We start from the raw sequence: 27,980 nt of genomic DNA on the forward strand, positions 1-27,980 counted from the left end.
CTCCAGGTGCATGACTGACATTCTCACAAGCTCACAAAGCTACAATACGAATAGTTTGGTCGTTAAAGAAAATCACTAGCTCTGTCACACACACACACACACACACACACACACACACACAGACAGACAGACAGACAGACAGACACACACATGCACACACAAGCATTCTCATTGTATTTACTGGATTTTCATATCCTGCCACCGTCCGTGCCAGATGATGTACGACAACACTCGGAAATATTTAGCCGAGATGATCCCAGCGAGATGAATTAATAATTCATGTGTGATGGAGTCTTTTTAATATTTCAGGCATAATTAATAAGCCCGAGTATCGCTCCCTTCGTGGAGAGAATCACACTGAATGTCAACAGCAGATGAATGAGACAGGAGGCCACGCCCAGTTCACTATCAGTCAGAGAACAGGACACACACACATACATACACACACTATCGGTCAGAGAACAGGACACACACACACACACAAAGACACTATCGGTCAGAGAGTGCAGTGCATGCCACATGACTACAGCTACAGACCAAGGTGTCTAATGGCTCCTAGGTCTAACTACTCCTCAACTCTGGAGCCCACATTTCCCCATTTTTCTGGGGATGAATGAGATGAGGCTGGCTGTGCCACCAGCACCACATCTCCAGTCCTCTCCATCACAGGGGGCATTTTCCCTCCAGCAGGAGGGCCGCAGGGCAGCAGGGTTATTATGTTACACTAAGCTCTTAACAGGTACGCTGCATCTATATAACGCATGTTCGCCCACTCTGTCTTTCTCTTCCTGTCTCTCTCCCACACACACGCAAACACAGCCATTCAACGCACATGCACACAAACAGACACACACACACAGATGGACGAACACACACACACACACGCAGGTAGAAAGATGAGGCTCAGACAGTGTCCCCAGAGTCTCTGTGTGTGGCTACATTACCAGCCCAGTTATGAATAATGGCTGAGTGTACACAAGCTTTAAATAAACTTTAATCAATTTCAGAGTGTGGGTCTTTGGTTAATCAATTTGCTGCTTTCCAGCTGTACAGCAGAGAGAAACTGTGACCACACACTGAGGGAAACACACACGCCCACACACCAGATACACAGACACACACTCATTCACACACACACACACACAAAGCTCCAGCCCTGGTAAACATAGCTTGAAGATTCCCGGGGTGTACAGATTCATCAAAATAAATCCCTTTCTGTCCTCGTCAGGGAGTCTCATCTATGATCATCAGCCTGCTCTGGTGGTCACTGGCCCAGCGGGGCCAGCCCTGTGAGGACCCTGGCCCTCCCCTGGCTTCCCCAGAGGGTCCCGTGACCAGAGAGACCCCTGGGCAGGCCTCTCACACCATGACCACTACACCACTACATCCTGGATAATGTAGCAGATACTATTCATTTGTCTTTGGGCCAGGTAATGCTGGAGGGAAAAATCCAATAACGTTAGAATATTACGGATATTTGAAACTTGATTTGAAGTGGTCAGGCCGATATTACACATTCTCTTTTATTTATTCGACCAATCTAGCTCCAGAACATTCAGGCCATGTACTGCTTTTCAGTCAGGCCAGTGGGAGCAGAAGGTCAAATCCCCAGTCCTGTACCTGCTCTTCTACTGACAACCAGGACATGCTCATATATATAGCAGCAGCTGCTGACAAGTGGATGTTAGAGACCTCCATGAAAAAGTGCCAATTACATAATTCATCTCAACGCAGCTCTAGGCTCTGCATTACTTATGAACCTGTGTGCTTCAAGTGCTCCACGCTAATTCACATTCTGGATTCGTTATGTAATAAAATAATTAGTGTGAAAGTAACTATGTGTAGGTGTCTGTGTGTGCATGTGCATGTTTGGGGGGGGGAGACTGATTATGTGAAGCACTGTGAAGGATGCAAGGGGGGGGGAGCAACCAGAAAAACGAATTCTACCTCTACAATTTGCACTTGTCCTCTCCTCTGTCTATCCTTCAGGCTCCGCTCTCTCCCCCCCCCCCTGCCCCCCCCCAGCACAACACGGGATTAATAAGAAGAGACAGCAGAGAGAAGAGAGTTGGAGGGAAGCCAAAAAATGGTAGGGTCAGGGCGGTAAGATGGAATGGAAGAAAAGATTTGAAAGCAAACAGCAGATGGATCTAGCCTCATTCCACCCTCAAACGTTTGAGCTCCTGCTGACTGGGGAGGTTGTTTGGTTGTGTCATGCATCCGCTGGGTCAACAGCAGTCAACAGTAGTGATCCCATCATGCAAAGTTCACAGCTCAATGTGACCTGCACTCTCTGTCTATATGAGCCTCTCCTCCTTTGGCTTCCTTTCTGGCATAGCTGAAGGCTGCCTCGGGTCAGATTCTTAAGCGGGGAGATTATTCAAACAGGACAAAGTCATATTCAATTACGGCGGCAGGATATTGGCTGTACAGTAAATGAAACAATTACAGCGGCTCCAATGGCAGATGTGCAGGGCCCATTTGCAGGAGTGTGCTGTCAGCAGAGCTGGGTCATTCTATTACAGTCGTAGTGATGGGGCCTTAGCACCCCCAATGCCTTGCATACTTATGCTGGTTCCCGCACACAGACACACAAGCAGACACACAATCCAGAACAAAGAAGACAGTACTGTAAGAGGATGGGGATGGGAGCAAAGAGACTTTTTTTTTATTTTTTCTTAATTTTCATCACCTTTTCCTCCTCATTCAGTCAGACTGCCTTACAATCCATCCCTAACTCCTTCACTGTGAATCCACTCAATTCTCGATTCAAATTTTCACCTTCTCTCTCTCTTTCAATGACAATCCCTATTTCTCTCCCTCCCTCCCTCTGAACTCTTCACCTGCTCCTGGTACCTGTCTGTGTCACACTGACAAAGCTCTGTAGCCGAGGTGAATCTGTTAACTGAGCCGAGAGAGAGAGAGAGAGAGAGAGAGAGAGAGAGAGAGAGAGAGAGAGAGAGAGAGAGAGAGAGAGAGAGAGAGAGAGAGAGAGAGAGAGAGAGAGGTAAAGTAGAGCTTGGACAGGCAGTACAGTAAATGCCCCAAGGCAAAACATCACATGCCCCTAAGGGATGTCTCAGTCCAATCTTAATGATATACAGTGCTGTACAGCAAGCCATGGGCTTCTTAAGAGTAATACATGTGTATATCGGTACAGAGCCAGCTATGTGACTCGAATCCCTTAACTGGGAGTTGCTCTCATTAGAATGCCAAGTCAGGTCCAATGCTTTGTTTTGTCATTCTGTTTGGCTGCAGTCTTCTCATCCCTACGTACTCTCCCAGCACTCACCCGCTTTCTTCTCCTTCTCTTGAACTCTCCCTCTCTCTAACTCTCCCTCTCTATGTCTCTGTCTTCCACTCATTCTCACAAACGCTCTCTCACTGTGTCTGACTAGTCTAATCGCTCGAATTCATTCTGCATCTTTCTTTGGAAGTCCAAAAAGTATAATCACTTGTTATAGGGAAAGGAAGAACCGAATAAACTTCCATCTTGGTGCGTTCATATGTCTTGTCTGTGCGGCTGTCGCCCAGTAATTAGGGCTCCCATCAATGACGAATGATCCTGTCTACATACTTCAAATAGCTACAAAAGTCTGCAAAGCCTTCAACTTCTTAAACAAGCAGTCCATTTCAAAAAGAGGAAGATAGATCAAGAGAGTCCATTACTGTCAGAAATTGATCTGTCTTAAAGTACAGCATGTTCTTAGCTATTCTTCTGTATTTTCTGCCTTTTAACAATCTATACGCGCTCCTCACCTAGTTTGTAATTAGCCTCAGGATCCTCAGAACATGGGACACCACAACATTGACCTTGAGCACTTTTGCCCAAAGCTGACCATGTCTTCAGCTTCAATTTCAAATCACGATTACAGACTGAGCGATTGTTGGCAAGGCACCGAGGGCATCACGATGATTAAAATCAAATAGACTTAGCTCCATCTCGAATTACGCACGATTCCACTGAGCCCTGCCGAACTACCCGGGTGCTTCTGTATCAATATGAGGCCCCTTGCCCCTCCCACGAGCGGCAGCCTCTAAAGACAACGTTCAGAAAATCACACATTCAGCCATTATGTAGGACAAAGGAAGCGTTGCAGTGTCATGGCTGGGTGAGCGCTCCTTCTACGGTTCTGCTTTGTCTCTGAGGTGTTGACTTCAGCGGGTTGATAATCATATGGACTGTATTATACTGTTCTACACAATACAATCGGACAACACATTTGTATTGAAGGAAAACAGGCAAAGAAAACTAAATGAATTCCATTCCAGAAAACACACCGGTTTTTGTGCGTTCTAAAAGAGCTGGAAGCAATACATGTTGAAGTGTCATGTTTAAAATGGCGAAGGCTGCCTAAATGCACACCCTTAATACAACCTCTAAAATGAAATTAGAGTAGAACATAAAGAATCACCCTATTCATTCCTCTTCTTCAAGGCTGTATGTAAAATCTGGAGAACTCTCAATTCACGACTGGCAGTGAATGTGAAATGGGCTGGGAGGGCTTGATATGGAAGGGAGAAGGTTGTGAATTCTCTATCTCATAAATTAGACTTCCATTGATGCCAGAAGTATTGAAGTCACAAGGGCTTTAAAATTAATATCTAGCGAGTGTGTGCTTGGGGGATGGGTGTGTGTGTGTGTGGTATGTGTGCTTGTGTGTGTGTGTGTGGGGGGGTATATAGCTATTGCAGTAATGATTTTTCTGAAGAGGAAAAAATAGAAGTTCCCCCATTAAATCCACTTGAACAGAAAACTTGAATGTTTGAAAGGAAAGGAAAGCAGCCTCTTAGAAGAGTGAGGCCCAGCGTATCGATCTGAGCTCGGCTTTGGAGTCAGACCCCAACAAAAAGGCCAATTAAACTATATGGGAAAGCACTTGTAATTATGTAAAATGAGGCCACATATCATAGATGGGTCGTATTTGAGGTTTATATTGCACCTCTTAATCAAAGTCCTAATATGGGACAGTACGTCTGATGTGGCCCAGGACAGGGCGCTGAGTCTGTTCACAGCAGACCAGAGGGCAGTAGAAGGCAATATTTATGAAATCATGAAATCTGCTCTTTTTACCTCAAGGTCTGAGAGAGAGAGAGAGAGAGAGAGAGAGAGAGAGAGAGAGAGAGAGAGAGAGAGAGAGAGAGAGAGAGAGAGAGAGAGAGAGAGAGAGAGAGAGAGAGAGAGAGAGAGAGAGAGAGAGAGAGAGATGAATGTGATTGCTGGCACTCTACAAGATATATAGGAACCTACAGCAGTGAGAAGGGGGGGGGGGGGGACCACAGTGCTTTATTGCTGCTTGGAGTGGAGACACTTTGAGTCATGGGGTAGGGAGCCCCTGAGGGAAGGATGTGATTATTAAATATCAGAGTGGCCTGCCACTGCTGATTCACATGAAGGACTTCTCAGCCATCAGCAGTCTCCCACCATGCAGAGGTACCTGACACTGTCCCTGGATGACTCTGAGAGGGAACACACACACACACACCCATACACACACAGAGATCTGACATCAACCGACAAATGTCACATCTAAGACATGTTATCTCATCAACTCAAAATGCACACTGCCTGCAGGTTCAAACCAACGTTGGTCAGAACTTCATCTGATAACGCCCAGGCGGGAGACTTTCCCTCTTGTCTTTACATTCTGAATTCTGCTGCTCTTGCCTAAATAATGTCTTCTGTTACATCAGTGTCTTACATAACCTACGGTAGCATAGAAGAAGTCTATCAGGACACAAAAGACCATCATCAGATCTTAGCGTCAACCCAGAATGCTAAGTGAAACTGTCACCAGCTCCATTTTACCCACAAGCCTCTGGCTTTCAATGCCACAATGGGCAACAATTAGGGTAGACAAGGGAGACGAAATATTTAAATAAATAAAATAAAGATCATTTGTTGCCGGAGGCTTGGTTGCACAGTAAAAGATTAATGCTGCTTCTCTGCAAATATCGCTCTGAGGGACAACAGAAGTCACTTTTTCTCCATCGAAACATTCATAAAATAAAAAGCCCAAAGAAGCCCTGAAGCCGAGGCTCTAAAGAGCACAGAGAGAGAGAGAGGGAGAGAGAAAAAGACAGTACCAAAAATGCTGCATAGACAGCGACACACACACACACACACACTAACCTGAGTAGGCCCAGTAGGACTCCTCGGGTGCTCTCCTGAGTCTGGTGCCGGGCGCAGGGCCATGCTGGCTCGGTGTCGAGGACCCGCTCTGGCCGCCTGGCACTGCTGCATGGAGGAAACACAGAGGAAGGATGTCATCAAAATGGCTCCACACTTGCTCACTGTGGCACGGCAGAAACAGGCCCAGGGTGCCGCTCGACTCGCTAGCCCAGCTCCGGTACCAAGCACACTGCCTTACTCACAAGTGTTGCCCTCTTCCTAATGAAATGCCACTTCAATTCTACCAACACGTAGGAAGTCAATACAGGGTTGTAGAACATCGAGTTGTACAGGAGAGAGTTTGGTCAGCATGTGTGAGTGTGTGTGTGTATTTTCCCCATCACTGTCAGATGTGAGTATGGCTCCGACTGTGGAGGATGTGGAGAGGGAGAGATACTCAGGGTTATGGGTAAGAAGCATGGCCCTCAAACCTGCTGTACCTCAAATGGGCTTTGGCAGAACCCAGAGATAAGTGCCATGCTGAATCTCATCTCCACCAAAAGGCCCACCTGAGTGTAGGTGTGCGATAGAGAAAGAGCGTCTCAGGTGTGTAAGTGTGCGATAGAGAAAGAGCGTTGCAGGTCTGTAGGTGTGCGATAGAAAAAGAGCGTCTCAGGTGTGTAAGTGTGCGATAGAGAAAGAGCGTCGCAGGTCTGTAGGTGTGCGATAGAGAAAGAGCGTTGCAGGTCTGTAGGTGTGCGATAGAAAAAGAGCGTCTCAGGTGTGTAAGTGTGCGATAGAGAAAGAGCGTCTCAGGTGTGTAAGTGTGCGATAGAGAAAGAGCGTCGCAGGTCTGTAGGTGTGCGATAGAAAAAGAGCGTCTCAGGTGTGTAAGTGTGCGATAGAGAAAGAGCGTCGCAGGTCTGTAGGTGTGCGATAGAGAAAAGAGCGTTGCAGGTCTGTAGGTGTGCGATAGAAAAAGAGCGTCTCAGGTGTGTAAGTGTGCGATAGAGAAAGAGCGTCGCAGGTGTTGGGCCTGAGTACGTGAGCGAGCACATGTCTTCCCGCTCATTCGCCGCACCGGACTGCAGTCGCAAGGACGCTCAGGACCGTCAGAGCCGTCAATCAAAGCCTAATGGAATTTTAAAGGCCTCTCGCTAGGCATTGTGGGTATCCAAGGACTTGATATGAACAATGGGTGACTCTTTGTTTCAATGACACACTCGTTTTTTCTCCTCTTCTTTTAATTCTAGGGGATGTAAGCTGGAGCATGCCTGGGAATGCCAATGAAGGGCCAGTCTACAGCTTTTCTATGAATTACATTATTGATTCCCAATACTCCTCAGAACAGAAAATGTAATTATGCACGGCTCCACCCTAACCTCTCAATCCATGCCAAGCCCATCTTCTCTCTACCCTTGTTCCCATCCATCTCTCTTTCACTCTCCGTCTTCTTTTCCCCCCCTTTTTTTATACGAAGGCCTCACCCCCCACTTTACCCTCCCCAAATCCTCCTCCCCCCCAGCCCCTCCACACAACCTCCAAGGATTCGTCCTTCCCCCATGGTGGTGGGGGGGCTTTGCCCACATAGGCCTGGTTTTCTCACCATGCTACCAAGGCTTACCAAGGCACCATGCTACCATGCTGTGCCCCCCATGGTGGGGGGCACAGCGGGGCTGTGCCCCCCACCACCACCAAACCGTGGCCACTCTGGCTTTGACTTCTGCCAGTCACTTAACCGGCTCTATCAACACAGGTGTCCATTAAACCAGCAGCCCCTGCCAAAGCCCCAGCACACACGCTCTCAGAGCCAAACTCAAGATGTGCTTCTCAGCACCACTCAGCATAGAGGATATCAATGTTAACATAGTGAGGAGAGAGAGAGATAGTTGAGGGGCAAAGGGGGCAGGAAGAGGAGAGAGGAGGGGCGGTTTGAAGGACATGAGAGGGAGGGAGGAGAGGCAGAGGGGATTAGAACTGGGGAAGAGGGGGATGGACAGAGAGAGAGAGAGAGAGAGAGAGAGAGAGAGAGAGAGAGAGAGAGAGAGAGAGAGAGAGAGAGAGAGAGAGAGAGAGAGAGAGAGCAGACTGTGTAAATAGGAAAGGTTTTAGACAGATATAATGCAGGAGTGCAGGATGGATATGCTGCAGAGGCAGAAGAGGAAGCAGAAATGTCAAGGGGAGGAAGGGGGAGGAGGACGAGAGGGATAGAGAGAGACACTGAAAGAGAGGAAGGGAAGAGAAGGGTTCATTTAAATGCCCGGTGTCAAATCACACGAGGGCCAAAGCCCTGTTCCAATCCAAAGTGCTCTCCTAGCAACAGTCGCCGGGTCACTTTGATGGACAGCCTGCTGCATGGCAACCACTAAGCAGGAGAGCGTGGGCAGGGAGGGGAGGAGATGAGGAAAGGAGAGACGGAGAACAGACTCCTACTGTTGGCTCATGAAGGGTGGAGAGCAGGGCTGGAGAGAGGGGAGGAAAGGGGGAGGAAAGGGGGAGGAGGGAGGGCCGTGACTGGCAGTGTCAGATTTCAGATGGTCACTGGGGTTTGAAAATACACAAGGAAGAAAATGTTGTGGAAGTGATAAAAAAAAAAGAAAAAACATTTTTAGGAATCTGTGACTTTAAATTACACAGGAAATTGGCTATGTCAATCATGGAGGGAGACGCCAACAGAGACACTCACATTCACAAACAACCTGTAAATAGTTTTATTTCAGTTTCAGTTGTATTTCCGCTGAAGGGAAGCCATGGCATACAAGGCAGGCCAGAAACAGAGATTAGTTTGACTCAGTTTAGACCTCCGTCAGAGAGTGTGCACTGCAGCCAGAGCCACCTGGGGAAACCGCGGCAACACCCCATTCAAGCACTTCCTCTCCTCTCGTCCCTTGACTTCCTTCATCTCCTCGTCTCTTTCTCCACCCCACGCTCCCCACCTCCCTGCTCCCCAGACCCTGTCAAAGCCTGTCAGCATCAATACAGTTCACACCATGCAGAAACACACACACATACACACAAACATCCCACTATGACACACACACACACCGAAAAACGACTAACACCTCATCATGCACCAGTGATGCACACATCCTTTCCAAAAAAACCTTCATATTTTCAAGATTCATTGCAGGCAGAACGGTGTGGTATGAGGGATCTAGAGACCCTCCATGTTTAACAGTGCAGCCGACGCAGAGTGTGTCTCCTGTGATCAGATCTGGAATCCACAAGGTCCATCCAGCTGAGCTGGCCTAAATGAATTCTGACGTAATTGATTTATATTTTCCCATTAGAGGAATGCACTCCTATGGCAGAAGGAGAGGGTGGGCTGACATTTTTGTCAGGCCATCTCGACAGAGACATTGAAACAGGGAAATAGAATCTAATAACACTTCGAGAGGCTGGAATTCTCATATCAGTCAAGGGGTTTAAAGGCAAGCGCAATAAATAAGACGATTCTACTTGGTTCCCCACACAGAATAGCATGTTATTGGTTGGTTTGTTTGAGATCAGATGTTTGGTATTGCAATAGCGGGCTGTCATTGGATGTCTTTGGTCATGTCATTAACTCTCCCTCTCTCATTATCTCTCTCTCTCTCGGCCTCTCTCTCACACAAACACACCGGGCTAAATCGATGTGGTGAATACAGTAGTTTTGAATGCCAAAGTAACTGCAGGCCTCTTGCTGCAACTCTCTCTCAAAAGTCCTGCCAGGAGTGAATAAAGGCTGAAAAAGCGTGGAACTTTGGCTGACCCTGGCTTTGTTTTCACACAGAGTGACTCACAAAGTTCCTCTTGAGAAAAAAATGGAGAACATTGGTTCCTGCCATCCATCACAAGAAGGCATTTAAGGAATTGCTGGGTGTTTGCTCTCACTTAATTAAAATGCATAGCTGGTTCCTGTGTTCATGTACTTAACCTTGGCTTTTTTTCTCCTCCTCTCTTTTTTCTCTTTTCAGTAGTTCGAGGGGGTAGCATGGGGTGTCCACGCACACACACACACGCACACACACACACACACACGCACACACACACACACACACACACACACATACACACAGAGACACAGACGCGCAGGGACAAAGACACACACACACCGTGTGAGGGCCAGCCAAGACAGACCCCTTCTCGGTGATTTGCTTCATTAGCATTCTTTACATCTCCCTCCAATACCTCTCCACTACTGAAGGACATCCACAGAAAACACACACACACTCTACACACAACCATACTAATACCATCACACAAAAGCAGCCGCATAGAAAACTCAGGCAACACTCATAACGTTGCCAAACACACGGGCAGAGAAAAGCAGTCAGCCATGGTGGTCAGAGGAACAGCTGCCATGTTACTAAACAAGCCTTGCAGGGCTGTAATGGTCATCCCTCAGCCTGGGGTGGCTGACTAGACCCCCTGACACATGGACAGGCACAGGCGCAGCATCCAGGGGCAGGGGCAGACACTGCAGTTATAAGCTGTGAGCTGAGGCTAGGGTTGGTGCTGGGTTAGAACTGGAGTGAAGCACGGTCCAGGTTGGGTTGCTAAGAAAATAGATCAGGCTAGATGGTCAGAGTGGAGGTTGATCATGGGGCAGGGGCATGGGTAGGGTTAGGGTTAGGGTTAGGGTTGGAGTTGGGGCTGAGGCTGGGGCTGGGGTTGAAGTTGTTGCTGAGGTTGGGATGGGGGCTGGGGCAGAGGTTGGGGGTAGAGTTGTTCATGGCTGTGTTAGATAGGGGTGGATTACAGTGAAGAAGGAAAGAGAGAGAATCAGAGAGAGAATCAGTCCTCACAGCGTTTGAGCCAGCGTGAGAGGAGTTAATGCATAGTACAGCCTCAGCAAAAGAGGCAAAATAGTTTTACAGTAGCCGACTGTAAGAAGAGAGAGAGACAGAGAGAAAACAATAAAGAGAGAGAGAGGAAGCCCAAAGAGGAGAGAGAGAGAAGAGAGAAGAGAATAAAGATAGAAGAATAGAGAGAGAGAGAACAGAGAGAGAGAACAAAGAGAGAACAGAGAGAGAGAGAGAGAGAGAGAGAGAGAGAGAGAACAGAGAGAGAGAGAGAGAGAGAGAGAGAGAGAGAGAGAGAGAGAGAGAGAGAGAGAGAGAGAGAGAGAGAGAGAGAGAGAGAGAGGAGAAAGCTGTAAAGCAAACGACCTCGCGCATCATCATCGTCTGCCGTGAAGCAGAAACACTGGGAGGCAACATGAGAGAGGGAGCGTGTCGGCAATGCATTACTCAAACGGGTCTTTAGTGTCGCGGAAAATGCACTTTCAGACACGTGCCGGCTCCGAAGCCCGTCTCGGCTCCCCCTCTGTCTCGTCCCGGCATTGATCGCTTCTAGACAGCAGACAGCGCGACGGATGGCCGCTCCATGCACACTGATGCTAATTAATAGCCGGTCTGCTTGGGACAAGGTCGCTGGGCCCCAGCGTCACAATGCAACAAAGCTGACACGTCCACTGGGGACAGACTCGGTCCTGTTCTCTTTAATGTCCATGCAGGTCTTTTGTCCTGCTCTATTACACTGGGAGCCTGCCATTGGCCTCCTTTGTCTCCCTATCACATGAGAGCTTGTTTATTTCCCGGGTGAAGGACAAAGCCATGGAACGTCCCGGGTAAGCGAAGCCATCTGACTGCACACTGTAAAGTCACAAGGCCTGCTTTTCTGCTCTTTCATCCCATTCTTTCCCCAAACCTGACAAAAGCCTTCAGTTAATATCGCTCTTGTAGTTTCAGTACATGGCACCGTGTAGTCGCATAATCAATGATAGTATTCATAATAATCCTCCCCTCACTGACGCATTGTTGTGTTTGAAGTGCGACGTATAGCCGGAGGCTGCAAATTCTCCATCTAGCTTTTGTTGCAAACCTTTTTACAAGCTTACACTAATGTACTGTATGATCAACGTATTAGTGCATTAGTGTTCTTCTACTTGTCCAGTGCACTCAGTTACCAGTGTGATTGAGTAGTGGCTGGAGACCTCTCACCTGTGCCCAGGAGGCTGCAGTCCTTCTGTTAGAATGCAGAGCAGGGGACCGTGGGCGATCGTTAGTTATGTTTCGCTGATTGGAGGAGGATCGTGGGGGAGCGATTGTGGGCGTCGGCTCGCTTAAAAAAAACTGCTCACATATCTGCCATTCACAGTGCGGAGGAAATAAGGAGAAACGAGACACTTTTCCTCACTCGCTCTGTCTCTCTCTTATTTTTTTCTAAACGAAGGCTTGAAGGTCACTGCATATGAAACAATCCATAACAGATGTCACTTAGCAGAATCCTAGTGCACACAAAAGACATCTGCTGCTCTCTCTCTCTTTCTCTCCCTCTCTTCTCTTTCATTCTCTTACTCTCCCTCCCTCTCTCACTGTTGTCTCTCCCTCTCTTACACTCTCTCTCTCCCTCCTTATCTTTCGTCTCTCACCCTCTCTCTCTCTCTCTCTCTCTCTCTCTCTGTTCTCTCTTTGTTCTCTCTCTCTGTTCTCTCTCTCTATTCTTCTATCTTTTTCTAACTCTCATGTGACATTTCAACATTCACAGAGATGGATCTGTGTCCTGAAGGATTGTCGCTGCTCGCTAAAGAGCCACGGAAATGCAGAAAGCATTTAGGGCCGAGCTCTGCTGTCAGCGCGCTTCTCCTGTGCTCATGTGGTTCCCGTTGTTCTCTTTTGATCTGCTGGATGGCACTGAGGTATGCCTCGAATGCCTACATACCTATGTCTCAGCCAGGTACCCCTGACAGAAGAGCCTGCCCATCTCTCTGGGGCCGTGTAGAGGAATAACACATGAACAAACAAACGCAGCGTTTGCCAGAGCTTGTGATATTGACTGCCAACAAAGCACAAGCTTAAGGCTTGTGAAGGCAGCCCGACCAGCCCGACAGGAACGGCGGCCTTTTGAAGGATTTCCTTAATATCAGGCAGCACTAAGACATTTAGCATACTGGCTAGACCAAGCCAGTTTGACTGGGCTGTATACTCAGTGGTTGAGGTGGAACCAACCCTGATACTGTAGACAAGACTGCAGACACCGGTGATGAGTGAGAATGGGTCGGCTAATGAGGCTCCAGGCCTGGTGGATCTCGGCTCAGCGAGAAGAGGGGAGAGAAGTGTAGTTAACAGAGAAGAAGGCAGGTTCTGTGATGGCACACCTGGTAATGAGGCTCTCTTAGCACCAGGACACTCTGTTAGACACGGGCGCATCAGTAGAGTGATGATGGCTGCCCTGCTAGGAGCCCCCTGGGGGAGCAACGACACCGTGGAGGTGGGTTGGGGCAGGGCGGGAGGGGATGAGAAAAAAGTCAGGTGGCGACGTCTGTTAGCAAGCCCTCTGCAATGCTCCTCCGCGAACACGGGGGTGTGATCTTGGCGCGGCGTAGCATGTTATTTGAGGGCAGGATGGGCAGAGCCTTGAGAGGATGCTGACAGGAAGAGGACGACAGAGCCCAAAATAACGTGCCACTTCCTGCTTCCTGCTCCCCGAGCCGTACGACGGCCGGGATTGGACCACAGGGTCACAGAGGAGGACGCCTGAAGACCGAGTGCAGAGACAGAAACACACACTCAGCAACGACCAGATGTTATCCTAACCACTTTACTGCCATACGGACTGAGAACAGACAGCTTCAGAGAGGAGGCGGGAACGGAAGGAATAAAACATTGTTTTATCGTGCGACAAAGAGGAAGAAATCAAAGTAATTGAGAGATGAAGAGACAAATATAAAGAAAGAGGGAGTGATCGAGGAAGCCTGCTGTTGTTGTGTTGGGGAAGACATGTACCCACATCCTCCTTCCTCTGACAAGCTGCCAATGCATGCACACATTACCCTGTCATTGCATCATGGCATGGTGTATGTATTATCACATATTGCATCAAGCAGAAACAGCGCCGATCAGTAATTAGCACTACACTGATTGAATGTAATGGAGAGGGTAGAGGGTGGATTTTATTTCTGTCTCTGAAGACGATATCCTCTATCCTGTTCTGTACTGTATGTAACCGTGTGAGGAACTCATTGTACATACAGTAGTGTAAAAGCACAGCCTCAACTCGCACCTGAACTCTGACCCACTTTCATTTAAAAGTATGTCTATTCCATAAAAGTGGGATCTAGAGAGAGAGAGAGACGCAAAAACAAAAACCTAATGAATACTTGAGTCAGCGTCTGACTGCGAGATTAGGCACCAGCCACAGGGCATTGCATGAGTTCTTACATCCAATCACTTTTCTTTCCTCTCGCAAAAGGTTTGACCTCTGGGGTCATGGCCAGCCCAGTGCAACTGAACAACCACCAGGCCTCCAGGCTGAGAATGCTCTTGTCTGTAATTACCAAGCGAGTGTGACTGAGTCTGTTCGTGATATGTTTCCGTACATACCCAACACGAGCTTTCCCTTATTTAGCCGTCTCCAGCCTCCCCCATGGATCTATGCATGGTGTGCTACGGTGTTGCAGAGTCGAGCTCATCAATGTTTCAGGGTGACACTATCACAACCATACTGTGTGAGTGAGTGGGTTAGCCCCGGGCTACAATAGGAAGAGGTGAACAGTCTCTACTATTATCAATGATGAAGCTGGAAGATCCGTTTCAGTAGCCTCCTGTGTTTCTTGCTGGTCTCTTGCAGGTGTCTTTATCCCTGTCCACGCCTGCGTGTCCTCCTCTTTACTTTCTTCTCCCCCTCTCTGCCCGGGCCCTGACACTTTCCTCACCCAGCAAAATATGGTCGCCCCGGCGTTGGCGCCGAAGCCGTAACGGAGATGTGAGCGACTCAGACACACACCTCCTGACAAGATTAAGACACCTGAATGGATAAAGCAGCGCGCACAGCGGTGGATCGGGGCTCTTTGGGGTGCGTATGAAATTGCATCGGCGAGCTGATAAACAGAGTTTTTGGCAAGCTCAGAGGTTGCAGGGTGTAATCTCCCAGTAGTGGGATGCGCTCGAGTGCCGGACACAGTGAAATTTGATTAACACCCACGCGAGGTGCTTCCTCCCCCTCCCGAGGTTCAACACGGGCTCAAAGGCAGACCCCGTCACCCATTAACCCCCCCTGCTATTGGCTAATGACAAACCCACAGATTCATGGCAGGAGAACCATCTGGTAGCGACAAGGCTTTGAGAACAAGCTCAACGTTGCCAAAGAGCTGGGGTTTGTTGGGTAAGATGTGTGTCTTTTGGTGGGCGTGTATGTGTGTGAGGCGCAAATACACAAACGTGTAGACGTATTTCATTTTGGTTATTACAGTATGACAAACAGAGCTTGCAAAAGGGCATACACACAAACATTACACATGCACAGACACACAAACACACACACACAAAGGTTCCCTCAGAAGATTACTTCGAGAACATTCATCAGGGGGTGGAACACCGCTTATTTAGCTTTGTGGAAGTACCATGTGATTGCTCACTGTGACAGCTCTAAATTTAACTCCCCTCTGTATCTCAGCTCTGGTGGTGAGGAGGAAGAGCTGATGCACTCAACCTCTCCCCCAGTCTTCTCTATCACCTTAGCTCCTCCCTCTGTTTCCTCCTCATACACTCACCCCTCTATCTTGCTCCTTTTAGAAACAACTATGTTTACTATAAAACCTTCAGGAGCGAATGGACTCTCGCCAACACAAATCCTCCAGACTTTCTTCAGATTCTGAATGAGGTAAATGTCTGGATATTCAAACGGTTCTTTGTATAACATTAGGTAACGTATACATACCGATATCTCTCTTTACAGACACTACCCACATCTCACACACATCACATCACAAGGTTCAGAAGTTATCCGCCTCAGACTGAAAAAATATTCTCTCAATTAGGCGTTTGTCAGTAAAACATGTCTGGTGTTAACCGCTCGGAGCAATTTGAGATAAGGCAGCAGAGTGGTGAGGTGAATCCAGCTAATAAATGACTAAAGGTGGTGGAACGGGTTTGTAGCTGGAGATAAAAACTTACCTGGGAAATGTATTTCTCCTGGGACAAGCCCAATCTAATTATTAGAGTTGATGGGGGGTGAGTAGGTGGGGTGGGCTGATTTGAAACGGCATAAAGTCAAAATAGTACATTGAATATATATGTTAACCCCCCAAAATACACACACACACACTGACTTCTCACAGAGACGTTTTAGGAATCCTATGGGCTCGTGATGGAGATGGAAGGATTTGAAGAAGGCATTGTCTCAAGTCTAATATCTCCTCCGGGGCATGGCTATAAACATGATGGGTTGTGTGATGTTGAAACCGACCCGTCTGCACCAGAATAACAACAAGCTTGCCCTCCCCCCGCACTTGGTTCATCTGAATAAACTGGAGTTTAAAGGACTGAGGAAACTGGCTGACTCACTGAGAGGCTCAGTCAGTTTGTTTTTGAAAGGTAGATGAAATATCACAAATCTGACTTCAATGCTGTCTCTTTGTGTGTGTGTGTGTGTGTGTGTGTTTGTGCACCCCATGTAGTTCACACACACAGTTCAAAAGACTGTAGAGACAGAAGGGGACAGAGAGTCGAAATTTGTCAAAATCCCAACAGCTCCCACAGGGAGAGACAGACAGGTGGAAAGAGGGAAAGACAGATAGACAGATGGAGTGGGTGAAAGAGAGAGCGAGAGAAATACAGAGATAGAGAGAGCAAAAGAGAGAGAGGGAAATAAATGATTGTGAGCATTCTGAAAGACAAGCGAAATCCAGCTACTTTGATCAAGAGGTGACGGCGTGTCAAATGTTTACAACGGGGGCTCTCCTCCCTTCCTGCCTGTCTGCTTCCTATTCCCTGCATGTCGCCATGGTCTCCCCTTCATTCTCTCTCGTAACCATGGACCGTCAACTTGGTTACGCTTCTGTGTGTCTGTGTGTTTGTGTGCATGCATTCCTTAGTACAGTATATGCTTGGTTTTGTTGAATGACTTACTGACTGACTGTGTGTCAAGTCGGCCTTCCCACCTGCTGCTCCTGTAGTCCCAGTGACTCAGTGTGTGTGTGAGTGAGTGAGAGAGAGAGAGAGAGAGAGAGAGAGAGAGAGAGAGAGAGAGAGAGAGAGAGAGAGAGAGAGAGAGTGTGTAACTATAACTGAGTCAATCTGACAAGCCTGCAGAAATAATTCTACAGTATAGTCTGGCACCATGACTTGACATTCACAGACTGGGAGACGGCCTTCACAGGTCTGGTTAGAATGACACACTGGCATGATGTCCATCTGCCTTGTCTTGCCCTGACAGCAGGGTGCTTGGCGTTGAAGAGTCATATATGCACCTCCCACAGTTAAGCAGCATCCAAACTAGAAATATCATCAATGTACTGCAGGGGACACTGTACTGTCCAGAGTATCAGGTAACACCTTACTGGAGAGACTTGATGTGAAAAGTTTTGTGGACTTTTCTCAAGTTGGAATTGTGAAGCTAGAGTGGGTGTTAAGGGTTTATGAAGTGTATATGCCTCAGCCTAGAAATGGTCAAAGACTGTGATGGCATCCATATATTGGGTTTTGGGTTCATTTACATAGCATTGGACTCACCTCTATTTTCAATCTTTAGTTTTGGCTCATCTTGGCCCAGATCTGCATCTAAATCAGTCATCAACCATCTCTCAGTCTGTCTCTCAATCTCTCTGCCCCCCCTTCCCCCTCCCTCAACCCTCCCCCCTCCATGTCTCTCTCGGCGGCACAGAGAGAATGACATCTCATTTCAATTTAAACAGATTGACACCAGGCCATATTTCACCTTATGTTATTCTCTCATCCTTGAGAGAACCATTAAAGGAGAGATAAAAATGAGATGATGAATTTACTGGACCTGATGGAGAGTGGTTTGTCCCCTATTCTGTTCCCATCACCACTGACTGACCACGGAAATTATGATATATTCACCCCCCCCCCACCCCGCTTCACCTTCACTCACACAACACCCTAATGGTACATTCCAATAAACCTACGCTCAATCTACACGTTATCGAAAAACCATGGTTATTACATTACAATGGAGTCAGTGAGTTCTGAAAGTTAAATTTGAGATGGAATCAATGGGTACATGATAAATGACTACAGAGTAAATTATATACTTAACCTCGGTGGCTCCATTCAACAATAAAAAGATGAGAGGGAAAAAAACCCCCTAAAAGAACGCTTAGGGAAATCAATATGTTTTCAGTTGAGAGCATTAGCGGAAGGCTAGCTCTCTCTCTTCCACACTGGAAGGTGAGCTATTACACCTCCGCTCTCAGTTATGACACTATAGATCAGAGATGATTACTCTTCTGACCACACGTGTAATCAAAACCTACTGCGTCGTGAATGGCGCCGTCGTCAATGTACAGAGCCATCAACAACTGAAGAGATGCTGGTCAGTAGTAGCCACCGCAAGGTGGCGACCAGACAGACGCTCCTCCGACGGCGGTAGAGAGACTAGAAAGATCTTGATGAGAGCGAGGCCTTTTAAAAAAAAATCTCTCTCTTCTCTCAAACTCTTTGTGTCCTTCCTCCCCCTCCCTCTGTCTCTCTCCTTTCATATTACTGGGTTAAGGGGAAAACACACACACACACACACATTCCTTGCCACAAACCACGAGGGATGTCTAAATCACAGTGCTCCTGCACACTGTGTACGTCCTCCACTCCTCCCAACTTCCAATCACCCCTCTGCCCGCCACGCTGTGAAACAGCACACAAACAAGCTGCCCCAGCTCTGGGACTCCTACACATCCACAGGTCGGCCCACCTGAGGGCCGGCCTCCATGTCAATTAGCTCGGCGCTCTCCACGGCGCGCTCCTCTCTCTCCGCTCACGATAGAGTGCCTCAGAGGAGGGGGTGGAAGGGGGTGGGAAGGTGTTCGGGGAGTGGAGTGAGAAAGAGGAGGAGGGGACAACCTTTCTCAATCTCCATAAGGAGCAAAGAGGAAAGCGGATGAGTTGAGAGGGAAAAAGAGGGAGAGAGACAAAGAAGGAGAGAGAAGGAGAGTGAACGAGGTGGAGGGTGAAAGAGAGAGAGAGAAAGATGGAGAGAAAAAGGGGAGGGATGGGCGAGGGAGAGAGAGAGGGTGAAATATGTTTTTATAATAAAGCAGGATAGGCTGTAGTGAAACTGCCCTGTAAATCAACTCCTGTACCTCATATACCATTTTGTTTGCTAAATGCAGATAAACAAACCGGCTCTGAGACTTGTTACTTGTTAGTATGATTGATGAGCAGCTTGTGCTGGTACTAACCCTTGCATAAACAAGCACATGCACATGTTTACACACACACATACACGTAGAGTACACAGGTGTATACCTAGACACACACTCACAAAATTACGCATCCACACTCCACAGTGTGTACCTCAAGGGGACGCTGTGCATCTATATTGGCTGCTACGCTGTGTGTGTGTGTGGGGGGGGGGGGGGGTGGGAGAGTGTTAAGCACCACTTCTGATAACTTTTAACAAGTACCATCGCTCACACATCCACCAGGACACTGGAGTTCCATAACTACAGAGATATCTCACAGATATCTACAGATCCTTGAGAGAACTGTTCCCCATCTTGAATTCTCCCACTGCTAGCACAGTGTAAAACCAGACTCACAACCTGAGAGGAGATGCTAGCGGCTCCAAAAGAACAAGGACAAGAACTAAAGGTAATGAAACAACAAACAGATTTTAAAAAAGATTCTGGGATGACCTTGAGATCAGATTGAGCTCCAGGGTCAATCCCAGGTCAGGTGAAAGGGGAGATGGAACCTAGAGGTCAAACAACTTTCCAGCCAAGGAGAAGAAGAGAGGACAGAAAACTGGAAAGGGTAGAAACTGAATGTCAGATAAACCCATGAACCTCCGAGAGGCTTGAGGAGCTGGTGGTGCGTGGTCGTGAGGTCAGGGATGGTGCACAGAGCGAGGAGCTCCCTGGGGGGGCCTGTCCAGAACCCAGGACACGTGCGATGGGCAGGTCAGAACAAGTGATGTCAGAGGCCATAGGAGTCCATCTATTTTCTCCAATTAGGGTTGGAACTTCAGGTCCATGACACACTTTACTGGGGCTGGTGCTGAGGCATTTGGTGCACCAGAAATGCAGCAAAGCAACTGTGATTTGACATGGAAAGACTTACCAGGACGCATGTACACACACACACACACACAGTCAACCCATCCAGCCGTTCTCAGCTGCATGTGTTAACCAGGCAGCCTCAGTACAGGTGGATCTATTTCTAGCTGAGGAGTGGAGTTGTTCGTCTATGTGTGAGGGTTTCGAAGAGTCTCCACAGGGTAATTACTAGCTTAAGTGCAAAGGGAGCCGCAGTTCAGGTAGATGGGCTGGGCTCCTCACTGAGTCAAAATGGAGTAATTACTCAGACACAAACACAGGTTATCCTCTCTCTCTCTTTCTGAGACAATAAAAATAAAAACACCTCCCCACAAATACAAGATAAGGACCGTGGAGATTATTATTTTGTTAGATTTATATTTACATGTACTGATGATAACAATCTGCAACCTTGGGGTAAATGAATTACAGTAATATTCACATAATATTAGAAGGCAACCTTGACAATGTACACAGAAGCAACATAATAGAAGGCAAAGTCCCAAAAACACCCAAATGTTTCACATCTGTTTATTCCGTGCCCAGTCACTGACTGGTGGGAGTATTTGAGGTTTAAGCAGAACAGGATGTTCATGCACCAGGGCCCAGGGCCTGGTCCACTAGCCAGAGGGCAGCTCTGCCCCAGGCCCAAGCTGTCCCACACCAGCAGCCAGAGCCAGCCGGCTCGGTGTGACTCCTCCAACCACAGGCTGTGGGGCTCTGCAGGCTGTGCGGCTCTGCAGGCTGTGGGGCTCTGCAGGCTGTGGGGCTCTGCAGGCTGTGGGGCTCTGCAGGCTGTGGGGCTCTGCAGGCTGCTGGAGACACACGACCCAGCTCTTGTACGGACGGGAATGATATGGGTTCATGCCAATGTCAGATTTATTCGTAAGTTGGATACAGAAAAGTTGCAAAAGGAAAACTAATACAATAAAGGTATATTAAGTAAATGTATGAGGGATGACAAATGAGTAAGAAAACACAAACTGCAAACGTGAGTATAAAAACAGAGATGATGAGAGAGAGAGATGGGGAGAGAGAGAATGAGAGAGAGAGAGAGAGAGAGAGAGAGAGAGAGAGAGAGAGAGAGAGAGAGAGAGAGAGAGAGAGAGAGAGAGAGAGAGAGAGAGAGAGAGAGAGAGGAGTGGGGGAATGATGATGAAGAGGGTCTGGCATCATTATGTGTGCCATCACATGCCTGAGGCGTGGGCTTATCTATCCAGATTTGAGAAGGGAGGACAAAGTACACATCTTTTGAAAGGGTGAGGTGAACACGACTAGTGACCTCCAACACACTCCAACTTAGGAAGCCAGATACAAACAAAGGAAGAGAGAGAGAGAAAGAGAGAGGGAGAGAGAGAGAGAGAGAGAGAGACAGAGAGAGAGAGAGAGAGAGAGAGAGAGAGAGAGAGAGAGAGAGAGAGAGAGAGAGAGAGAGAGAGAGAGAGAGAGAGAGAGAGAGAGAGAGAGAGAAAGAGAGAGAGAGAGAGAGGAAAAAATGAAAAGGGGTCATTCAAAAAAACAGCCAATTTGATTCTTAGTCCAGCAAAGCTGACTTCCAACCCCATAGAAAATAAGCTCTATCCATCAAGGCCTGTATCTGACTGGACCAGCGGGGGTAATCGAATGCCGTAAATAAAAAGATGATTCTGATTCACCTGGGTAATAATAAACCCTGTGAGCCTCAGAGGAGATTTCGGTGCTTTCCAAAGTTCAACAGAATCAAGGCAATGTTTGGATATAAGGAGTGAAACTAAGTTAAACTTCGTTTTCTCTAGTACAACATCCAAAAATAAATGTAATAAAAATTGTAACTGGATGTGAGAAGTGGGTTAGGCAGAGTGGAGAGAGATGATCATAAAATAAGGAAGTTGGATCCTGGGTTTGAGTTGACGACACATTCCTTTCTGCTCCGAGGGAATTTCTCCTTCTCACTCGGCACTCTGGTAAGACTGGACCCCTATGGGCTTACCCGGCCCTTCACAGACATGTTCAAATCTGCCATATGGGACAGGGAATATCACATCTAAAAGTCCTATTGTTACCAAAAAGTTCTCAAAAACCTGAGGAAAAAAACACAAATGTAATAAACTTAATAAAATTAAAACTATGACTATAACAACTTTAAACTCCTTTTCGGCAAACCATTTCTCCACTTTGAGTGGCACCGAACATCAAGTTATTAGACTACAAACAGTAGCTTTACTTCAAAAACACTGTTTACTGGGTGAAACAAATCTAAGTTGTTTTGATCAAAATGAAAGGAATCTATTTGCAGAAATACATTATGCAAATCTACATTCTAATTAACATCTACAACAGGGCATTTCACTGCCGCTGCATTTTACTTATGATGCTTTCATGATGAATTTAATAAAAACAAGCCCTCTTGTATGTAAGTGAAATCAAAGAAGTCCGACCAAATAATAAGTCCAACGCACATTGCAATTGCATTATATTGACTTGTTTGGTTATTTTACAATTATTCAATTTGACGTTTAGCAGTTGACTGGATGCGGCTTGTAACCAGGTCTGTCAGTTTCCGATCAGCAGTCCTGTCGCCTAGTGACAACGTTTGTAACACAACGCAGGAACAATGACAAACACTGAATAGGTTGACACCTTGCCCTCTGCCTAGACCTTTGTGTACTACATACACATTCGCTGTACTGAGGGAAGTAGAGTGTGTGTGCTTGCATGTGCGTGTGAGCGCGTGTGTCTGTGTGTGGGCGTGTGTGTGTGAGAAAAATAGGGAGCAGTGTGAGGTGTGTGAGTGTGTTGAGAGATAATGATCAGATCTACTCAGCTAGTGTTTCTCCCTAAGCCTTATCCCAGACAGGCTCTGAAGAATCTGACACACACACATTCTGTCCTCCAGCCGCAATCTTGTGGTGGTGGGACCACACACACACACACGCATGCAGCACGGTACACAAACACAGACACACACACACAGCATGCGACAACTTACCGTTGCTTCAATGCTACTAATTGCTCTTTATTTTAAGGGAAGAGGAAGACAAGCCGCAGATCTTTGTTAACAGGTCCAGAGGAAACCCCACACACACCATGCACACACACCGTGCACGTACGGCATGCACGCACGCCACACTCGCACGCCACGCACGCCACGCACGCATGCCGCTCCTCTGTGTGACTACACGGAGGAGGAGCATCCTGCTTCTCAGCTCAGGTGTTAAGAGACTCCTGAAGAGGTGTCCACTTTAAACAGCTCCAGGTAGAAGGGACTGGATATGAGACGCGATGATACCTCACATTAACACTGCCGCTTTGATTCCTTGTTCTTTTCTTTCTCTAACCCGCTCTTTGTGTGTGTGTGTGTGTGTGTGTGTGTGTGCGCGCGTGTGCTACATGCATAGGGTTGCAACGTTTACATCTATAGTTGATTGTGTAGGCCCGTGTGTGTGTGTGTGTGTGTGTGTGTGTGTGTGTGTGTGTGTGTGCGTATAAACGTGCATAGTTGCCATGGGTGTGTGTTTGTGCATGTGAATGATCTGCATGAGTGCATTCATTTGTTTGCAAGAGCTTGTTCAGTGATGACCTGAGGATGGGAGCGTTTACAGACAGCCAATCAGAGCCCTGCCACAAGGCCCCAGTCTTAATGCAACTTGATTTCCATAATGACTGGGCAGCTCGTGACTATTGATTATGGTTTCCAAGCAGTTCCAGAAATCAATTGGATTAGATTGAGCAAACTACCGGAGATTATGCAGATTGGAAGAAAAGAGGGGGAAACAAAAGAAAGGAGAGAAGAGAGGAAGAGAAACGGCTGCTCGGGCAAGAGTACTAGAAGAGAACAAGTATATCCTGATTGTGTCGAGTGGAGTGTGTGTGTGTGTGTGTGTGTGTGGATTGAACCCTATCTACTCAGTCCTCCCTCATCTCTCAGTATTCTCAGTGGCTACCACACTCTCCATGACTGAACAGGGAATGGGACTGAGTGTCAAACAATGAAGAGCCTTTAGTCAAATACCCTCATCCGACTGAGAATCCAGTATCCATAACAAGAATAGTCGACAGGCACCCTCGTAATCCACACAAACAGTGCTGTCTCAATAGCTACTTGAGTCAGAGCCTGCAGTATGTGTCACCGCTGCAGAAGCCCATGCACCGTGTGTGCGTGTGCGTGCGTGTGTGAGAGGAAAGAGAGACAGGGAGAGAGGGAGAGAGAGAGGGAGACAGAGAAAGAGACAGGCCGAGAGAGAGAGAGAGAGAGAGAGAGACAGAGAGAAAGAGCGGGAGGGAGGGAGCGAGAAAGAGAGAGAGACTGAGTGAGTGTGATATTGCCCCACTGTTTTCACATGAGGGGGGCGAGTGCGTCTCTGACATGTGTTGTGAAACTAGCGCTGCGGGGCTAACACTCCGCCCCCTTCGCCAGCTGAAGAGGAGGATGGGGGGGGTCAGAAGAGGAAGGGTGAGAAGGACGAATGATGGAGGGGGGTGTTGGGGAGGGGGGGGGCAGGATGGGATCGAAAGGGGAGGACAGAAACAGGAAGAGGGTGATAGGAGAGATGTAGCAGATGGTAGGAGAGGAAGGGAAGTGCTAACTCTTTCAAACACTTCCTATCGCCAACTGGAGTTGCCGTGGCGAGGGATGGGCAGCGTAGCAGCAAGCCGTGACAGTAAACAGGAAGGGGGGAGAAAACCCAAATCGATGGTCAACGTTGGAGAACACGGAGACTGTACTAGTACTGTTAGACATGGAAACGTGTCCATGTGTTTTCATTAGGAGCGACCTGTTTTGCCCATGTTGCTTTGGGATTCAAGAAGCACAGTCAGACAGACTAAGGACAACCTACGTGTTTAAATGGACTGTGAGCCAGTCTGCAGGCCCAGATGTCACGGTCAGAGATACAAGGAGTATGTGACCGTCCATGTGTGTGTGTGTGTGTGCATCCGTGCATGTCTGTGTGACTGTGTGTGCATTTGCGTGCATGTGTGTGTGCGTCTGTGAGTGCCTTTGTGCGTGCAGCCGTGCATGTCTGTGTGTGTGTGTGTGTGTGTGTGTGAAGGGCATAGAGAAATGAGTGTGGGAGTAGAGGAGGATGGGTGTGAGGGGGGAAACGGACAGACAGGATAGAAACAACAAGACTGTTTACTGCTCTGTGTCCTCTGCTATAAAACAGAGAGGAACACCGCTGCACGAGGCTGCCATTTACAACACTGCCACCAAGGCCCTGACTTATACCTCTGCTTCCTCTCCCCCTATAGTCCCTCAGTCTCTGTCTGTCTCTGTCTGTCTCTTTGTCTCTGCTTCCTCTCCCCCTATAGTCCCTCAGTCTCTGTCTGTCTCTGTCTGTCTCTTTGTCTCTGCTTCCTCTCCCCCTATAGTCCCTCAGTCTCTGTCTGTCTCTGTCTGTCTCTTTGTCTCTGCTTCCTCTCCCCCTATAGTCCCTCAGTCTCTGTCTGTCTCTGTCTGTCTCTTTGTCTCTGCTTCCTCTCCCCCTATAGTCCCTCAGTCTCTGTCTGTCTCTGTCTGTCTCTTTGTCTCTGCTTCCTCTCCCCCTATAGTCCCTCAGTCTCTGTCTGTCTCTGTCTGTCTCTTTGTCTCTGCTTCCTCTCCCCCTATAGTCCCTCAGTCTCTGTCTGTCTCTGTCTGTCTCTTTGTCTCTGCTTCCTCTCCCCCTATAGTCCCTCAGTCTCTGTCTGTCTCTGTCTGTCTCTTTGTCTCTGCTTCCTCTCCCCCTATAGTCCCTCAGTCTCTGTCTGTCTCTGTCTGTCTCTTTGTCTCTGCTTCCTCTCCCCCTATAGTCCCTCAGTCTCTGTCTGTCTCTTTGTCTCTGCTTCCTCTCCCCCTATAGTCCCTCAGTCTCTGTCTGTCTCTGTCTGTCTCTTTGTCTCTGCTTCATCTACCCTCAATTCCCCGTCCCCTGATCCCCTCCCTCCCTCTCTCTCTCCCTCCCCCTTACATCATCCTTCAATCCTTCCTGTACCCTTCCTCTCACCCTTCATCCTCTCTCTCATTTTCTATTGTCCCTCGCCCAGGATGACATCATCCTTCCATCCCTCCCTAATTTCCAGGGCTGGAGGAGTGAGCTGGTCCCTCTGTGTGTGTGTGTGTGTGTGTGTGTGTGTGTGGAGGGGTGGTGGTGGGCGGGTTCTCTAGCTGAAGCCATTTCCACTGGTGAATGACAACACCCCTCAGCCAGGTTACGTACAGAGCCACGCATGATTTAGGTTCTCAGAGGCAGGGAGGCAGAACCTTTATGATAAATAGAACTGCTGCTTATGATTTAGAACTATTTTTCATACTGCCTATTTATGGAGGATTTTTTTTCCAACCCTCACTAACAAACTTTATTGCAGCCCACCCAGAAATAGAATCTCCAGGAAAGCAGGGGATATTTCATAAGATACTATATTTAATATTGGGACTGTAAGTAGGGTAGGCTATGTGGGAGGTTTATGGCAATCTGAACTGTCTGAACTGGGAGTCAGATGGCTGAGCGGTGAGGGAGTCGGGCTAGTAATCAGAAGGTTTCCAGTTCGATTCCCAGCCGTGCCAAATGACGTTGTGTCCTTGGGCAAGGCACTTCACCCTACTTGCCTCAGGGGAATGTCCCTGTACTTACTGTAAGTCGCTCTGGATAAGAGCGTCTGCTAAATGACAAAATGTAATGTCACCAGTGGGAATTTACAACGTGTACTGTAGACCATGTGTAGGTTTAATACAAATCCGTTAAAACAGACGTGCTCACAAACAAACACACGTAAACGATGCTCCTTCTCGCCCCCCCCTCCAGGAATACACACCTCCTCCACATCCCCACGGGAGAACACATTTCTCTTCACAGCAAAGAGGAAGGCTCCACCTCTTCACAAACACACACCTTCTCAGACATCTCCACGGGCGCTTCCACACAGAACACAATCCCTCCCACACACAAACACAATGAAAAACAGACAAGAGATGAGGTATTCGTGCATAGTCCTGGAGCTAGACCCCCTGTCCTTGACTCTGACCGCCCAGGGAGAAGACACAAAGACGCACAACACCCCTCCATGCTAAGTGATGCAATCTCAGTCGACTTCCCCTTCAAATGACTGCTTCTCGGAAGGAAATCTAATTTTCCCTGTCTACTGTAAGTCTCTCCCGCCCTCTGAATGAGTGTGTGTGTGTGTGTGTTCCTCCACTATCTCTGACATAGTGTACAAAAAAACCTATATGACCTATTGAATATAAATAAAAAGATATGTTAATATTTTGAGGTGCTGCTTACTGAGTTATAATAAACTAAGCTTATAATTGCTGACACATCTGAGGTAAAAACAAGAAATATAGATCATATTACTTAGCTTGAGTTTCAAGTACAAATATGCTAACCACACAAAAAGAACTAAGTGGAATGCACTAGCGTCCTTTTAAACCTGCAGAAACCTAAGGAGAGGATAATTACCTCTGAGACAAATGAACCACAACAATGCATTAATGGGAAGGTTATAAAACATTGATACCCCAACACTACACCCTGCCCCCCCCCCCCCCCCCCCCACACACACACTTACACACACACATCACTTTTCCACCCTGTGAGTGTTCTAGGGTGCAAAAGTCCACCTCTGCCGGTACTCAATATATGGCTGAAGGTTTATTGGAATGGTCATTATGGAGATGCCATAGAGGTCAGATCAGTGCTGCACAGCTGTCAATACTGTAACCAGGAGCCTGCTCTGGTCCTGCTACTCCTGCTGAGAAAGTCACCTTGACATATACACAGCACAGATCTCTATCTCTCTCTCTCTCTCTCTCTCTCTCTCTCGCTCTCTCTCTCTCTCTCTCGCTCTCTCTTCTCGCTCTCTCTCTCTCTCTCTCTC

The 27,980-nt window shown here is 47.7% G+C and overlaps 1 protein-coding gene across 2 annotated transcripts in view; it reads right to left on the reverse strand.

Moving 5' to 3' along the window:
* Positions 1-27,980, reverse strand: part of ptprga (protein tyrosine phosphatase receptor type Ga) — a 162,900-nt gene that overhangs the window by 108,241 nt on the left and 26,679 nt on the right. For both annotated transcript variants that reach the window (XM_062470058.1, XM_062470049.1), the window contains exon 2: positions 6,134-6,238. In XM_062470058.1, the coding sequence (XP_062326042.1) occupies positions 6,134-6,238 (105 nt within the window). The remainder of the gene's footprint in view (positions 1-6,133; positions 6,239-27,980) is intronic.

This window comes from Osmerus eperlanus, chromosome 1, assembly GCF_963692335.1.
Source record: "Osmerus eperlanus chromosome 1, fOsmEpe2.1, whole genome shotgun sequence".
Taxonomy (NCBI): Eukaryota; Metazoa; Chordata; class Actinopteri; order Osmeriformes; family Osmeridae; genus Osmerus; species Osmerus eperlanus.